Source organism: Heliangelus exortis, chromosome 3, assembly GCF_036169615.1.
Source record: "Heliangelus exortis chromosome 3, bHelExo1.hap1, whole genome shotgun sequence".
Classification (NCBI taxonomy): domain Eukaryota; kingdom Metazoa; phylum Chordata; class Aves; order Apodiformes; family Trochilidae; genus Heliangelus; species Heliangelus exortis.
In genome coordinates, this window is record NC_092424.1 from 89,639,832 (window position 1) to 89,657,494 (window position 17,663).

General features: G+C 34.5%; 1 protein-coding gene across 1 annotated transcript in view; it reads left to right on the forward strand.

Annotated features, from left to right (window-relative positions):
- KHDRBS2 (KH RNA binding domain containing, signal transduction associated 2) overlaps positions 1–4,954 on the forward strand; it is a 308,580-nt gene extending 303,626 nt beyond the window's left edge. Inside the window, exon 9 of the mRNA XM_071741655.1 lies at positions 4,420–4,954. Within this exon, the coding sequence (XP_071597756.1) occupies positions 4,420–4,517 (98 nt within the window). The 3' untranslated portion in view covers positions 4,518–4,954. The remainder of the gene's footprint in view (positions 1–4,419) is intronic.
- Positions 4,955–17,663: the final 12,709 nt, after the last annotated feature.

A 17,663-nucleotide genomic window follows, 5' to 3' on the forward strand; every position in this document is an offset into this window, starting at 1 on the left:
AACAGTTTTGGTTTGGTTTTGGTTTGTTTTTTTCTGATTTGATAGAGCATATTTTTTATATATTTTGTTTTTACAAAAACTACCTTTGATACTTGTTTTAACCCTTCAGTATTTTAGTCTAGAGTCAGCTACTTATTTTCTTGCTGTCCACAAAAGTCAGCAGTCATTAGCAAAAACAAGATACCACCAATAAAAGTGTGTCCATTAAAAAGCAGCAGGCTCATTAACTAAAATGCTTCAGTTCAATGACACATTTTTTCCATTACCTCTGCTTACTCCTGGATGCTTTGGAATATAGGTAATTTTGCAGTTGTAGATCTGTAGCAACATTAGATACTCCAGTTAATCAGGTAAGAAAATGACAAATGTTCTGATTTTCCAAGAGGACTGTTGTGGGTTGTTTCCTACTAAATGAAAGTGTACATATGATTAATTTTACTTATTATTAAGGGAGAGTTTTTAAAGTTTTAAATGTCTTTAAATGTAATATTAAAAATAGGCAGCAGCAAATTTTAAACTTCTTGGGTGAATGGCAAGGAACAATGTTTTTAATCCTTTTTAAAAATGAAGTTTGGACAATAAGGAGATCAGTGGATGTATAATACTTCATTTTTGTTAGAAGAATAGCCTGAACATTACTAGTAGTTTACTGTCTTAACCCAAAACTTTAAAGAAATCTGCATTACAAAACTTGAAACACTCTTTGACAGCTCTAATGTCATTGGAGGGGCAAATTCACCCATGGGTTTTGGGAAGTATAGTTGATTTGAGTGAAGGAGTATCTGAGATGAGGAAGTTATTTGGCTAGCAGTACCTGTACCCAGAGGAAGGTCATCAGAAGATAAAAGGAAGGAAATAAATGTCCTTACCAGCCTGCTTTTAGGCCCTTTTGCAATTCAACATGATGCCAGCATGTGATAATATTGTGTGTATCTACACTGCTGGTCAGGCCATGGACCTGGATCTGGTCTATGATCTAATGGCTTGACTGACTAGTCAATTCACACTCAAAATTCACTCTGTATCCACTTAAATAAATAATCTGACTCCAAGCAATCCCTGCATAGTATTAATCATGATCTGCCCTGTGATCATTTGGGGGACAAAAATTGATGCTTCATCGTTGGAAATATCTCCATTCACCATTGCCTCCCTCAGAGGCTGCCTGCATACATTTTTTTTTTGCTGAAGCTTATGTTGTTCCATAAGCTCTCAGGTGTTGGTTACTGTCTCTCAACTAAAACATGATGTCTAACCCTGTGAGCAGTGTTTCCAGTCAACGTGTTTTACTTTGCATTAAAAACAGAGTACTTGCACTAATGCAGTCACTGACAATGTCTCAACTGAAAAGGTGTTTTGATAGTCTACCTCATAACTGTAACCAGAGATATGTGTGCTCTCACTCTCAGTGCAAGGTGAAACATTACTTTACCTTCTCCGTGGAGCTGAACAATTTTGCTTTGCTCTGAAATGGAGCACACCCAAAATGTTATCACCCTTCTGTTCATAATGTAGCTTCTTCAACCATGAAGCTCCCCAAATATTCTGCAAGAGCTTCTTTATACTAAACACCATTCTCTTTCTGTACTTTTTGACCCTTGCAACATCTGAATAAAGTTCAATTTCCCTCACATGATCTAGGGACCTCATCCTATGAAGGCTTTGGAAACAGTAAACTGAAAGTTCAACATCAGTACACGATTCCATACAAGTAGCTAGTGTGGCACCATGTTGCTCAAAAATGTATTTAGAAGTTAGACTCTTAACACATGAATATAGAAAGAAAAAGCCAATTTTTTTTTTTTTTTCTGTGCTGTGCAACACTACTTGGAATACTGAATCACTATCAATAGGTACATTTCTCAAGATGTAGAAGAGAAACACAGGCCCTTGTATATATCAGTTTCACTGGGGAATATTGTAATTTTAAGCTCATCATATCTAAACAACATGAATAAATTATTTAAGGAGAGATTAGTGAAAATTGAATTTCAGTAAGTTATCATAGCAACTGAGCTCAAAGCAATCACATGTGGATCTTTTACTCAACTCTTGTTGTGGTCTATAAGGTATATTTATGAAGTCTTCGCTTGAGAGAAAAATGTCACTATCACTCTGAAAACTTGCATTAATAAAAGAAACTCTTCGATATTTAAGGCTACCATTCCATTAATCAAGTAGCTGACTAAAGTTAAGGCAATACAGTTAGCCTTCACTGAAATGTAAGAATCTTACAATTCTGATTTTTAGTATTCCTGTGTACTAGCCCAGGTATATTGTTTTGCATAGAAGTCTCTTTTCTCATCAAAAAATTGAACAGAATTCTTCAATACTTGGAGTGAATTGCAACAGACACTACTTTTAAAAACTTGCTTTCTAGCAATGACCTAACTGTTGACAGCTCAGTCTCTCCTCCCAGTAGTGAGCAACAGTAGTGGGTAGCGGGCACGGAATACAAGAAAAAAACCAAAAAATCTGAGGTTGGATTCACTTTATAGGTACATCTGGGATCAAATCAAACTCAAGAACATTCCACTTTTCTTCATATAAGATAAATTAGAAAGTTATGTGTAACATAGAAATGTAGTAAATGTTTTTCTTGGCTATGAGCAAGTAATATTTTTGGCCCTGCTCGCCATAGCCATTGTGTCCCATATTGGCTCACAGCTTATCCCCTTATACCTGGGAGTTCAGCCTATTTCACACTTATATTCTGTATAGATTCATTTTATTGACCATGCTGAGTCAGGAGTACTCATTTCAATGGTGGCTGAGTAGGGTAGAAAAAGTCTAAAACAAGACCTGAGCAAGGAAAATATGTTCTGAAATGTTAATTTCTTCAAAAGGCACTAAAAATAATTGTATGAATTAAGGCATGAAAATTATGAATTATGCACCTATTCAAAAAGATACACCTGAATCTTTAAATTTATGGGGCAAAGAATTCCAATATTTCAAATATTCAGCAGCAATTTAAGACTGAATAGTTCCTCTTATTATTGTGTTATCTATTTATAAATTAAATAATATAGCCTTACTTTAGGCTTAGAGAAAATTGTCTATTTTAATAAGTTAGATTTTTCCAACCAGTTAGATTTTTTTTGAGAGCAGCAGTAAGTATACTGTTTCGTCATCAGTTTGAATCCTGCTGTCCCTTTCCTGCTGGCTTCAAGTCACCCTCCAAAATCCTCTCTTTTCAACATCTTATTTTTTATGCACCTTAAAAAGCATTCCTTTTTTTGCCTAGCATCAGAAGGTTTCATCCTTACTTTTGTATTTTAGGTACATTAGTATTCTATGCATACCAGTAGTACAAACTTGCTGATCACCAATAAAATACAACAGTATAGAAAATAACTAACATTTGCCACACATTTCTGCATAGACAGAATATCACATAACTTTGGGGGTGTATGTAGAGAATTTGAAACTTCCTCATGAATATCTGTATGTCAGATATGTCAGACTATTGTAGCAGGTGTAATGTTGCACTATGTTGCAGTATAAGACAGGTGAACCCCTGTGATTTTTGCCTTTCCACTTTAATCACTGAGTGTATGATCAGCTGGAAGTCAGTGGAAAACAAAATCAGAAATCATTTGAAGATCCACGAGATGATTTAGAAGGGAGTCCAAGTTTGGGGTTCAACTATAGGTTGCTTCCTGTTTGTTCCTTTGGAAGCTTAATTTAAGAAGGCTTAACTTCCAGAAATATCTTATCTGAGGGGAAGAAAAATAGGAAAAAAAAAGACTTGCAGAAGCTTTGTAAAAACTTAACTAGACTTACAATTTCTAATGTACTCATCTCAAGCATATTTCATTCACACAAATTTGGAAAAAAATTGTAAATATAGTGCAAAGTAAAAACTATTTGGCAGGAATTTTGCTTAAAGTAGCTTCATTTCTACACAGTATTTTTCTTCCCTTATTTCCTTTCTTTTGGTCTCAAATGGAAGTAAAAAAATCAAATGTATTTCTCTTTTCTTTTATTATTTATATCCTCACCTTATTAACATACCAATTGCATTAAATTTTATTCATATTGCTGCTTTAGTTTAAATGCTAGAAGCTCAAAATATCAAATGAATTCTGAGCTGGCAGGCTACTGCAATGATTTTTCCCAGGCTGACTGTGCTGACACCACACTAAGCATTCATTCTCTGCTGAAAGTGAAGGAGCAAGTTGTTTTTTTCATCCTATGTAAGACAGGCTGTCTGTGTAGAGAAGCAGGTTAGTTTTTCAGAAGTTTTTGTGAAAGGATAAAGAAACGGATCATAACACCATCCTCATTTTATTTTCTTAAAGCTTTCAGCCAAAACCCTCGAGAATTTTGAGAGCCATTAGCAGTGGCATCACTTTCATCACTTTGTTCTTTCAAGTTTAGATATTTACAAAACATGTTTTTCTCTTCTGTTTTTAGCACAAGAAGAATGGGCCACAACCCGTTCCAGCCTAAAGGCACCACCTCCAAGGTCAGCCAGAGGGGGTTACAGGGAACACCCCTATGGTAGATATTGAAGGTCCTGCTCATCTGTGACCTCATCTCAAAGACAATTAATAGCCTGTGGTCTCCACATAAACAGCAACAAGACAAGTAATAGTCCATTTCTTTTCTATCCTAGGGATTACTGCTCATTACTATCATATGTACCACTTGTATTTCCTATAGCATTGGAGTGACATTGGCATTAGTATTATTTTATAACACGGACTTAAAAAAAAAGCAGAGACAAAAGACCTTTGGCAAGCATTGTCTATAAACCATTCAAAGATGATGTTCTGTTGGTTGTATTCATTGCTGTGTGTAACTTAAAAAGCATGACACTGTTACAGATCTCGAGTCTCTCTACATACTAGCTAAGGCTGAGTTTTTGTTTAGGGTTGCTGAAAGACTGTAATATGATTCTTTTTTTTCCTTTTTTTTTTTTTTTTTTTATTTTTGAACCAGACAATAATCAAGCTGTAGATAAGATATTTTAACCTGTCTTTTTTAATATATGTTAGTTTAGATTAGGATGTTCGATATTAAGTTTGTAAATTTAATTTAAATGCTGTTTAATGGGGTTGAAAACATGCAGCTACTGTATGTATGTAGCTAACTGAATTTGTTCAGTGTTTTAACCTGTATTTGTTAACAAAAAAATCACATAAAGTTACATGTGTAAGCTTCTCTAAATAGGAAACCATAATTTGTCAAATATGTTTGCCATAATTTGTCAATAAAGCTGAAATCTTTTGTAACAAACTAAATTTGGAATTACTTGTTTTCTAGCTTTAAATGCCTGCTTTATTTCTTTTTCAAGAGATGCCTAAAATGTTTTTTATATAAAAATTACAAAAATGAACCCAAGCCTGTTTTAAGATTTTTTGTGTAAGACTTTAAAAGTTGTATTAATAACTTCTGGTTGTTAAATAATTTAAAAGTTAACAAACTAAACTGTTACATGAATCATGGTTAGTATCCACTAATGTATAACATGTTAATGGAAAAAAATGCTTTAGAACAATAAATGGATTTTAAACTATCCTCTAAGCTTGATCTTGCTAAACACAAACTCTGATTGACTTGTTTGTATTAGCATGTCTCTCGTGAGAATGTAATGGAGTTTAAAGAGGTAAGATTACCACTTACCACTGTTAGACTGTCTAAATACTAGTTCTTCAACCTTTGAGTTTCCCCGCACATTAACTATCCCATTCAACATGTAAGCATTGCATAGATTCACCTATTTGTTTTCACTCAGAAGAGTGCATCGACTGCCTTTTTCGTAGTATATAACAATTTGTCTTGATAAACCAATCATCAGTGTCACTGCCCAGTTGTTGGTACTCAACCTCAAAAACTTTATTTGTAATTTTCAGTGCTAAATATCACCGCCCTTGAAGGCAGTTTGCAGGGCTGATATTTCTTTTGAGACTATCAGACTTGATGGCTGATGATTATTAAGGAAATATGTCGCAGGACTCAAAGGATGACTAAACGTTAAACAGGTAACACTAACAGTAACTCTGTAATTTTGAGTATGCAACAGTAATGTTAAATATTCTCAGTTATTAAGTTACTGATAGTTAAAAAAGTAAACCTACCAAAAGATAACAAATAGGTATATAGGCTTTTAAAACAACTAATTAACATTAACTAGTGAGAACAAAATTATTCTACAATATATAACCCTCAAGGTAATAAACAGAACTAAAATTAACAATAATAGTAATGCAACTCTTGCTAACAACACAAATATAACCTAAATTTTGATGAAGAAAAAAAAAAAAAAAAAAGAAAAGAAAAAAAAAAGAAAAAAAAAAAAGAAAAAAAAAAAGTGAAGACTTGATAGTAGGGATGCCAAAACCATTAATCCTTTATATACAGTCCTTTTGTTTACAGTGGCTTTTTGTCAATGTGATTGGTTTACTTTTTTGATGAGAATAAAGTACAGGCCTATTGCTGTTCAGTTTGTGAACAAAATCTCTTGCAGCTGGAGTTGCATGCTAACTCTTGTTGAATAGTTTATGCGTATGTTTTGTTGTTTGAAGTGTTAAAGTGAATTCATGAGGCTACATGATGGTTACATTGAGTTTATTCTGTCTCACTATTTCAGGGACTCACAGGCACTAACTGAACAGCTGAGCAGCAGATCTGCTTAGAAGTGGTCAGGTAAGTTCTGCTACTTCTCAAGGGTTTTTCCTGTTTCCTGTTTTATCTTGCATTTTTTTAATACTAACACAGAGAAGCATTTTCAGCTAGAGTTTTAAAAGAAATAGTTCTCTCCAGCAATGTTTCCCTATATAGCAACATAGCTTCTGCAGTATAATTGCAATCAAAGCATTTGAATATATAGCATGATACCCCTCATTTAAATGAAAGAATTCTCATCTGTCCTTATAATGGTAAATATAAAGGTTGTATACTTTAAAACTGCTGCTGCTAAAAACATTTATTAAAAGCATGCCTGTATTTTGGAAACAAGCTAGTAACATGACAAAGAAAAATACAATACTGGCTTACCTTTGATTCTCAAAATATTTATCATATCTTCATATGAAAAAAGTATAAAGAGGCAGGAAGTTGTTATTTATGCTTTTGTGTGGTAAGTGGAGATTTTTTATGCTTTAAAATGGCAGAGGCATTAATGGTATTACCATGCAATGACATGGATCAAGGCATAACTCTAAATTTCTCTGTTAAATACTTTTAAAGGTAAAGATATATTGTCCATCTTATCTTGACTTCAGATTATATATGAGATTTTGGATTGAAGAAAAAAAACATTAAAAAAACCAAAACAAAAACAAACAGCTCAGATGCAAATTCGTTCACTCACCCAGAAGTGTCAGACTATTCAATAAACAAAAAGTAAAAATTCCCTTCCTCTCTCAGGACTCTTAAACTATATAAGAGTTAATAAAAAAACACGATGATGTTGTACACCAAATACACAATCCCACACACATTTATTACTTTGGCATCTTTTCCTGTGGTTGTGGTCAGGCTGATTTAACATTTTCCAGGTATTGGTGTATTCAGCGGTTACTTACAGACCACAAGTTGTGCTGTATAGCAAGATATATTTGGCTTAATTTTCCTCTTCAAAGGGTTGCCTCAAGGGTTGCCTTTATAAATTGGTTTTATTTATTTGCAGTGGCCACTCTACAGCCTAAAGCAATATAACACAGCATTAAGATTTGTCTGCATGTTACAATCACACCAGTGTGAGTGTACTGCTATAGTAAAAAGCCTCCATCTACCCACTTTGCATGCAGTTATATAAATGGGCTTCAGTTGGTAGATGATCTGCAGAGAAGAAAAACACACTCCACTGTTAGAAACCCAGTTTCATACCGGTGTAACTGTGATTATGGACTATTGCACATAATGGGTTTTACTTTCTAAGTATTTCAGGAAATGCTCATATGACTTACTGAAATTATTAATTACACGAAACTGTGAGGAGGTCATTCCTGATGCAAGTGAGATCCAGGGCAAAGTACATAAAATTTATTTCTCCCTTGTGCACCAAAATTTTTATCTGAGGGTAACTATTGTGAACTCCTCAAAGATGGAATCAAATAAATACAACTTTATAACAGAGCACTGCCCTTCAATATTGTCTCAATGTCCATTTTATGGCCATTGTTTTTGTAGATTTTTAGAAAATCCCAATATGTCAGTAAAAAAGATGCATTGTGAAATATTCTTATACAAGAATTATTTAGAAAACATAGGTTAGTAAGCCAGTGCAGGCAACTATCTACACAAACATTTGTTCTACTGGTTTCCAAGAAATTAGTGTGAATTATGACTTCATGTGCTTATCTATGTTAACTACAAAGTATATTTCCTATCATTTTCTGAAGAAGTCTTAAAATTAGTCAGCTATATTTTCTTAATTAAAAAAATCCACCTTCTTAATTTGTAAAAGAGTAACAAGAAAGTCTGGTTATTTTAATTAATGTCATAATTAGCTCTTCCATTAAAAAGCTGTGGTATATTCCACCCATCTACCAGTCAGGTCATTCATAAATCTGAGGTCCTGAAAATATACAGGCATCATCAGAAAATACAGAACTGCATGTTTGCTACAGATAATTCCAAGGCACTAATCACCAGCCAAACATTTTCTTTAGATTAATTCACTTACCATATAATTTCGCCTGTAACAGGACAAAACACCAAAACAATTTGGAAAAACACTGGAAAAGAAAAGCAGAGTTGAAAAAGTGCTGTTTCTGTTCAAAACTTTCCAAGACTTTTTTTTTTGTCCAAGTTGACTTCATCTGCAGAACATTTTGATCTTCAAAAGAAAGTAATGCATTATAATTTTCAGTACTTAGAAGAGCAAATATATTAATTTACTGAATTGCATTAAAATAAAATCACTCCTAAATATAATTGTATCTCTGCAGCATCCAGCTAAATATTCTTTTCACTGTTTTGTTTTCAAAATGGAGCTGTCTACTTCTGAGAAGTTCTTTGCTTTCAACTGAACCAGTTTTGAAACCGATGATTTCTGGAGGTGGGCATTTGACAGTCTGCACTGTTAAAATGGTGATAGGATAGTGGAGTGAATGGCACAGTGATAGAATCTGTAGCTTCATACTGACAGAGCTTCACTTGCTGGAAATTTAGTCTGAGAGAAGGGAGCAATTTTCAAGTCCAGCTAGAAACAGAGTAAGACAAAAGCACCACGGGGCTGAGAGCGTTCTCATCTGCTGGAGCGGAACCCACAGAGCTGCACTACTAGGGACAAGCTTCTAGAAAAGTAGTAGATGAGGAAAAGTTGTACTCCTGGACTGTTTTATCTAGCAGACTTCTTGCATGTATTCAAGAGCTATTCAAACTGAAAAAAAAATTAATTAGATATCCCTAGAGTAGTAACCTTTATCAGAAAATGAAGTAGCACCATGCAACTATTTCTTTCCTATACAGCTTCTCTTACACTGTTTGAACAAGATCTTAAGTCTTCATATGAATAAATGAAGAACCTGAGGAAGTACAGTATACCTGACCTCACCTCAAAAGATATTGACAGTGCTCTTCTAGCTCAATGAGGTCCTCAGCCTTCACTCAGAATAACAGAGCTCTTGCCATAATGCTAGGAAATATTCCTTCCTGCACAGTCCCCACTCAGGCAGTAATCCAGCAATGATTACTCCATTATACTTGAACGTTTGCTGACTTCTAAACTGAGTATCACCAATGTGAGTGAAAGCGAGCAAGTGCCTGTAAAGCAGATTGCTGTGTCCACAATAGCTCTGAAGGAATGGATGTGAAGACCTGGTCAGTAATCACAGCAGACTGGAGTCCATGTCTCCCTATTTCCAGGAAGCTGCCAGGCCACAGTCAGGAGCAAGCTACTGAGCTGAGCATCTGGACTTTAGCAAAGCAGACAGGTTCCATTATGAGCATATATGAGCACAGCAGTTAAAAGCCTTGACATTTTATCATGAGAATATGAATTTATGGTGCTCCTCATGAAGTAGCATCCAGGAATATTATCTCAAAATTAAAATCAACAACAAGTAAGCGATGTCTTTTGTTTAAATAAAAGCAATTTGGTCTACATTAGTGATGTATCTCCTTCATGTTTAACAGTAGGAATGTTGTTTTGTGTACTCTCTAAGAAATCATGTGTTTTGTGAGAGTGAAATGATTCAGTTAGAAAATTATAAATGGTAACTAAGGAGAGGCATAGAATAAGCTAAACATCAGATAGAACAAGCATTCTTTAATGTTTGAGAGAAGAATACAATCCATGGAATCACAGAAAGTTTACCCTGTCATGCTATATTTACTTGCAAAAGGAAAATAAGTTAAGATTGTGTAAAGATTAAATAGGGACATGACTGGGTATCAGTTTCCTTCATAAAACCTGCTTAGCAGCACCTCACACTGTTAACTTTACTGAGACATTTTCTTTCTTTAAGGAAAAATATTATCTAAAATGATAATGACTGAGAAAGATTATCTTGATTTCCTAAGCAGCTGTATATATTGAGTTGTATATATAGAATTTATATTGTATATATAAAAATTGTTTTTTCCTTTAATATTGTGAAACAAATAACAGATCTAAACAAAATTGTAATGTCCCAACAGTGTCTATTTACTAACGTGTTTCCAGGAAAGATATTAGAGTTTTTTTCCACATGTGTAACCTGATTTATTTTATAATGCTGTAGAACATCAGTAAGTGACTCAAGATTGCAAGAAGATGAAGTAATTTGGGAAAATGCTTATACAGTCACAATCATAGTGCAGGTTCTTAACTCATCCTATGTGCCAAAGAACCCACTTATCTATACATTGGTCTGTATGTAATTTTAGTGTTTAGGAGAAGAGAGTTTATTTGCAGATGTATTTTATCAAAGTAGGGTGCTTTTTACTATAGTAAAAATTACACAGTATTGTAATTTTCCTGTGATAATCCAAAATTTTTACCAGAAAAAGCAAAACCTATTGCTTACAAAAATTGAAAAGAGGGGCTGCAACTAGAGATATGTCAACAGAATAAAGGCCCTATTTATAACTATTTCAAGTCATCCTCTGTTGCCAACATATTAATCAAATTACAAAATGAACCCTAATAAGTAAAATCACTGAAAAACCTGTAAAATACTTGAATGCTAAACAGAAAACTAATGTCTTCTGAAGTTTTTTGCTCTCCATTAAAAACTTTTATGCATTCTGTGACCTCCGTCGGTTATTATAACACAGGAGTTAACAAAAAATTATCATGCTATCCATTTTACTGTATTGGTCTGTGGAGACAGAAAAGGCACACAGGTAACTGTCTCAGACCAATTATGGCTTCAAAGATGATCACCATCTTCCAATCTGTTGTTAGCTAATTATATCTTTCTAGTAATTATTATTGCTCATTGGGACCTGACTGAACCATTTGAAATCATTAAGTGTCTCCTTTTTCTTCATTTGGTTTTGTTTCTGGTCCTTTAAGTTAGATGCTAACATTCATTTGGAGACATTAAGGTAAATTATTCCCATGGAAAGATTGCTGATCTACATATTTATTAGACAAATTATGAGCTTTGCTCATGAATATGCTGATATCTTTTAGTGAAGACATGCTGTATACCATATTTATTTCCTGAAACAGTGGAATCTGAAGAAGAACTGTGGCTCCCAGTATGATTTCTGTCCTTTCATGATCTCCATTTGACTATGTCATTTATATTATAGCTCAGCAGAACATTTTCAAATTGGCTGAAATGCATCTCTAAATCATGCATATCTGAAACAAATTTTTCATCTTCAAACAGAAGCAATCTGTCAAGCATAAGGAATGCAGATTTTTAAACTTCTAAAAACATGGCACTGTTTCTAAGGTTTGTTTTCTTTATATAAATCCTAAAAAAGGATTTTGTATAGTTCTTATTGAAGAAAATAAATGCCTCCTTTCCTAAAATAATTGAATTCATTTTGAAATCTAGAATGCTTTATCAGAGAACAGCAAGATTTACTGGGAAAGTAATTTCAGGCTTTCGTATTTGAAATCTGTGAGTCAGAAGGAAAGTTTATTGGACAAAGAATGCTATAGGTTATCACTCACATATTAAAGGGGGAAAAAAATGAAAGAAAAGACTGTGTAGTTAATCTTGTAAATCCTGCAAATGATTTTTCAAGATGCTGCATAGAAATAATCAGAACTTTCTTGTATCTTTTAGCAACATTTGATTGTATAAGTAGGATGCTGGAAATGATTGAGTGCCCTGATAAGAGCAGAATTAATTTTGAAATCAATGATTCTCATTTCTTTATGCTACTGCTGTACCCTATTGATTTAATTGATGTACATTTCTTATTATACAGTGCTATTACAAAGTGTGAGGGTCCCTGCTTATCTCATGTCTGGCACTGTTCTTGCCACGCTGGATGATGGATGACTTACAGGAAAACAGTGAATACCTTGTTATATGCCCTTGCAATCTTCACATTGTGTTTCCACTAACTAGTCAGAGGTGCAAATTGCTGATCTGCTCATTTATGACTTCTTAGTGTTCTAGCTATTGGTTTTTTTTTCTTTACTTTTGCACAGTAAACAGAATAATTTTTTTTTTTTTTTTTATGATGTACTCTGTTCACTTATAACTCTTCATTGCTCATAACTCATTATATTTCTTCTCAAACTTTATAAAAATTCTGTACAACCACTGGCAAAATTCAGCACAAAAATTCTTGCACATTCAGCTTCTTTTTTCTCCCTCTTTTCTTCTCAGAAGAACATAATTGTTCATATTCCTACTTTAGCGGAAAAGATAATCAAGATATTCAAATGAAATGCTTCTATATGCTCATAACATATGACTTCAGCTCAATATCCTCAGAGTATTTAAAATTGATAGGTTATTTTCATATTGTGCAAGGTATTTGAACATTATATATCTATCTTTGTAATACATCTGTTAGAATCCATGATGAACAGGTGACAGGAATGCTTTGGTGGGTTGGTTACAACTAAGCAAAATTTTTGATGGAGAATTCACTCCTGCTGATCTAACTCAACTTTCACTCACTAAAATTCCATGCTAATATTAATGAATAAAAGGGAATAAGAAATTCAGATTTTTTTTCTGCAGTAATTTGTACAATTTAGTAAACTCAAACAGAACATCTATCTGTTAAGGACTGGATTGTGCCATTCCAGGTGATGTCCTGCTTACTGGTACATAACCTTGCCCCAGGAGGAGTACCTCATTTACAGCACCAGCATCAAGTTTCTACATCTTATATACCAAAACTAATTGCGTGAAAAATACTTAGTTGAAGTTATTTGCTCGGGACTGTTACTGACTCCAGATCTCAACTTGGCAACACAGTTCATCCATTTATGAAAGTGACCACTTTATTTTCATAGAGTGAGAATTAACAAATAACTTTCTGAGGGAGACACAGTACTTTTTATTACATGGTCTTTAATGGCTATATTATGGAACTTGTCTGCAGAGCTAAGGAAAAAAAAAGGGCACCCCACTAGACTAATGACCTGTGGGATATGTGTTTATGGGAATCGTGTGCTCAGTCAAAAGGAAGGAAGACAGCTATCTCTTATTGTAACACCAAGAATATTGTGTAGCTCTTATAAAGCTTGAACAGCACCTACAGAACTTTAAAAAAAAATTACTGCATGTAACTCAAAATGTCTACCAAGGGAAGCAAATGTTTTAATCTCTGTCTTGGTAAGAGAGATCTAGAAAAAGTGAAGATGAATCATTTGGCTAAGGTCACTTGAGCAGGTCAAACATATGTAATTAAGTGTAATTAGCAAAGCAGCAGATGAGGGTTTAGGAGGTGCATCAGGAAATGAAACAGAGGGTGTCTATAGAGCTGTCATTTGTTTTGATAACAGAAGTCTCTCATCCACAGTACAAATATATGGTCATCTCTTGAAGCCTGCTGGGTCTTGCTAGGCAACTGGATGAAGCAGAATGTGTGCATGTAGTGAGCATACATATATAGGCAAAATTTACATGAAAGGAGCCTCTTGTAATTGCGTTTCTCCATTTGCATTATAGCTGTATTTTTCTGCATCACCTGTTGCCATGGTAAGTTTCTCATTCTGTATGTCTTTAATGAACAAGAAATACATCTCTTAACACTGACTAGGGCTTCAGACCCCTGCTAATACCCAATGCTGTCCCTGTAATGCTGAGTATGATAGGACTGGAGCCTAAAATCTACATATTACTAAGCTTTATAGTGCTGGGAATTTTAAAAGCTACAAGTTCTCTCTTAAGCCATTTTAGGACCAATTTTAAACTCAGAGTTGGGGTTATTTTATCTACTTTGGAGTCTATTTTTCTAGATTAATGGAAGCAAGACACCTGGCTTTGTAATGCATAGTCAACCTAAAATAACCCATAGAATATATGTAATGATCTGAAAAACAGTTCTGATTTTTTAATCTAAAATCACTTTTAATCTAGGTTCTTTACCTGGACTTTTTACGGTGACTCATTCTCATTCACATCTCTTCCAGATGAAATGCAGAAACTCCAAAATAAGCTATAGAACTATAGAACTGTCATCTGTCATGCATCCATTTGTCTTATATGATTTGTAAGAGCACAATTGGGAGTGCTGGTAACATTATCTACCATTAAGACAGTGCTTGATATAAAGTAAATGTCAACTTCAAATTGAATTTTCTATAATGAGTATCTACTCCATCCAAGGAATTTGGCCAAAAAAAAAAAAAAAAAAAGTTTGGAAAAGCAAGACTTTTTTTTCATCTACAAAATATTAATAGTTCCTCTTGTATCTGCAAATGTCTATGAAAGTATATTGCAAAATGTATGTTACAGAACACTCTAGTGCTCTAGTGCTGTTTTTTTCATGCATGAGAGTGTAAAAACTGCCTTCTCCTGTCAGATGGTGAATATATATTGCCCAGTATCTTTTTTCTATTTGATCCAGAAATGGATGTTTTGGCTGTGTGGTGGAAGGGTTGGGAGAGAGACACGGAACAAGGCAGAAGCACCATCTGTAGTAGCAAAACAAACAGCACCAGCATGAGTCTCTCTCTCAGACTTGTCTTTCCATTTCCCATGTTTTTAACTCCAGTATCTTGGCTAATACACAGACAGCTGTAGTGATGTATAAGGGTTCTGTGCCCAAATAGGATCTTATCTGTAAAACCACAGGCTGACATTGCCAGGTATTGTGGAGTGTGCAGAAAACTGGGTTACAAGAAAAGTGGAGGGAGTTTCATAGCCTAACAGCTGAGTTTGATTAAAACAGAGGAACGGATTAAATTCTTCTTCAGCATCTCCTACAAGCTGAGTTTTTTGTGATGGTAGGCAGAGTAAAAGCCTGCTAAAGCTGTATTTATTGTTGTCTTGAGATCTTACAGAAAATCCTGGGATTTAATTTTTATCAGAGTTGTAAGTGGCATCATCAGGAGCTGTGCCTGACTATGCAAAGTGCTGTATAAGATTAGGTATTTAAAAAATCAAGCCTTGGATTTCCCAAGTTATGCAACAGTGATGACTGGTTTATTTTAACTCAAAAATATAATACTAAAAATTAGTTACACTCATGAAGTATTTACAGACTATAGCCACAAGTGGAAGAGAAAGACAAATGTGAAAATTGTAATTTGGACACAAAAAAATTAAGGATTTGAATCGTTACATAAAATAATAGAAAAACAACTTTGAATAATGAGGATAAAAGAAATATTGAACAGCTTTTCTTTCAGTGCCCTTTCTTATTTATGAAATCAAGTAGAAAAAAAAAAATCAACTAACTCAACCACTGCAAAGACAACAACAAATGTATACATGAAAGGAGATGAATTAGGGTTTCACTGGCCCATACCTCATAGTTATCTAACTTCAGAGTGCTTGGATTACTTTAATGATTTGCTTTGCAAAATTTCTATGACTTTCCATCATAGAAAGATGTCTCTCATGTTTATGGAAGGGTTTATACAGTTTGAAAATTGAAGGTTGCTGCAATTTGCAAAAGGATCTTGCTTTTGGTAGGGGAAATTCTACTAAGGATCCCAGAAATTATTTTTTTAAAGCTTTCATGTAAATCTGTTTGGTTTGGAGAATATCATGAGACATCCAAAAAGTTGCCCTAGAAGCTATGCTAAAATGTCCATAGCACCTTACCCTCATGATCAGAATTTCTTTTTGTATTTTATGTGAAGCTTAGAGTGGCACTGGGGGAAATATCCCCAGTTCAAGCACATTCATCAGCTTCAAATACCTAGCTTTTGCTAATACAAGTACTTAGGGTACCTGTACTTTCAGTGGAGTAGTTTTTGCTTAATGAAAATAATTCAGAGTACCTAAGCCAAGTACTCCAAAAGGCTCTCTGTCTGTACCTCCTCTCCTTTGGCTGGGTGAAGAGGCAAACTAATGCATGTTTTCAAATAAGTCACAGTTCAGCCTAATCCCTCAATCCATTGATTTTAATACCAATTCTAATTTCCAATTTTAATTACACTTTCAGAGACCTAAGTATGTTTCTATTATGAAGAAATGCAACACAAATCCAACTCAAACAGTTCTCACAAGTTCCCATTCCCATGCATACCAGCACTCAGAAGTAATTTGTTCAGGGTGAATGTAATTACTCAGCTGTATTATCTGCATAAAGAGCCTTGGTGTTCACAAAATTCACTCCCACAAGCCTTTTTTATTATATTGATAAAATCATAGTCATTCTACTGTGCATGGACCATGAGCCTTGATCTCAGGTACATGATTGCAGGTAGAGAAAAAGGTGTTCAAGGCAGGACTTCATAAATTTGTAGCATTATAAAAAGTAAGAAGTTAAAGGAGAAAGCTGAGATGAGCTAAAATGATATTGCTGAAGTTCCATGGAGTAACTTAACAAAGCCAATAAAAAAAAAAATCAGAATTAGCAATACCAGAATTTAGTTTGTTCTCTTTCTGCGTTTTTGCTCTGTTGTGCACCTTCATTGCTGTAGAGATCCTAAGCAGGTGATCATATGCTCTTGTGCTCTACTTCTGTTCCCCACAAGGCATGGGAATGTGTAAGAACTGTGTAGCAAATGATATTGTTTGTTTTTCATAACTGATTTATCTCGTAGCTTGCAGAATTTGGAAGGCAGTGTCTTCCAAGAGTTTTCTGTCATCCAGAATAACCCTGTGTCACAGAGCAGCTGTGTGACTCTACATAAGTCATTTAAGCTAAAATATTAATGTGACAACTAATTCTATGTTCTTCATTGAATATGTTTGGCCAACTCTGTCTTGATTTTCAGATTTTTGGAGCCCTTAGGGAAGTGCTGTATCTTTTGGATGGTGTTCAGGGAGCTGGGAGTGTTCAAAATAATTTGCAATAAGTGGAATCTGAAGGACTGAGCCTCAGGGTGGGACTCTCCACAACCCTGTGTTCTGGACCTGCCATTAGCAGCCTCTCTAGGACTTTTTGGCACTCCTGTTTTAGAGTGATCTTCCAGTCTATCAGGTGAGCTGTGGTATTAGCCTACATATTTTTAGTTTATGTCAAATATGAGATAATTCAGCTTACCTCAGTTGTGCAAAAACCAGGATTATTTTAAACTGGCTAGTTTAAAATAATTTTAACAAACAGAAGTTTAACCTTATGTTTGCCTTTGAAAGAGAGGTCATACAGGGATAACTAAGGTGCATGTTATTTTGAGACAGGAT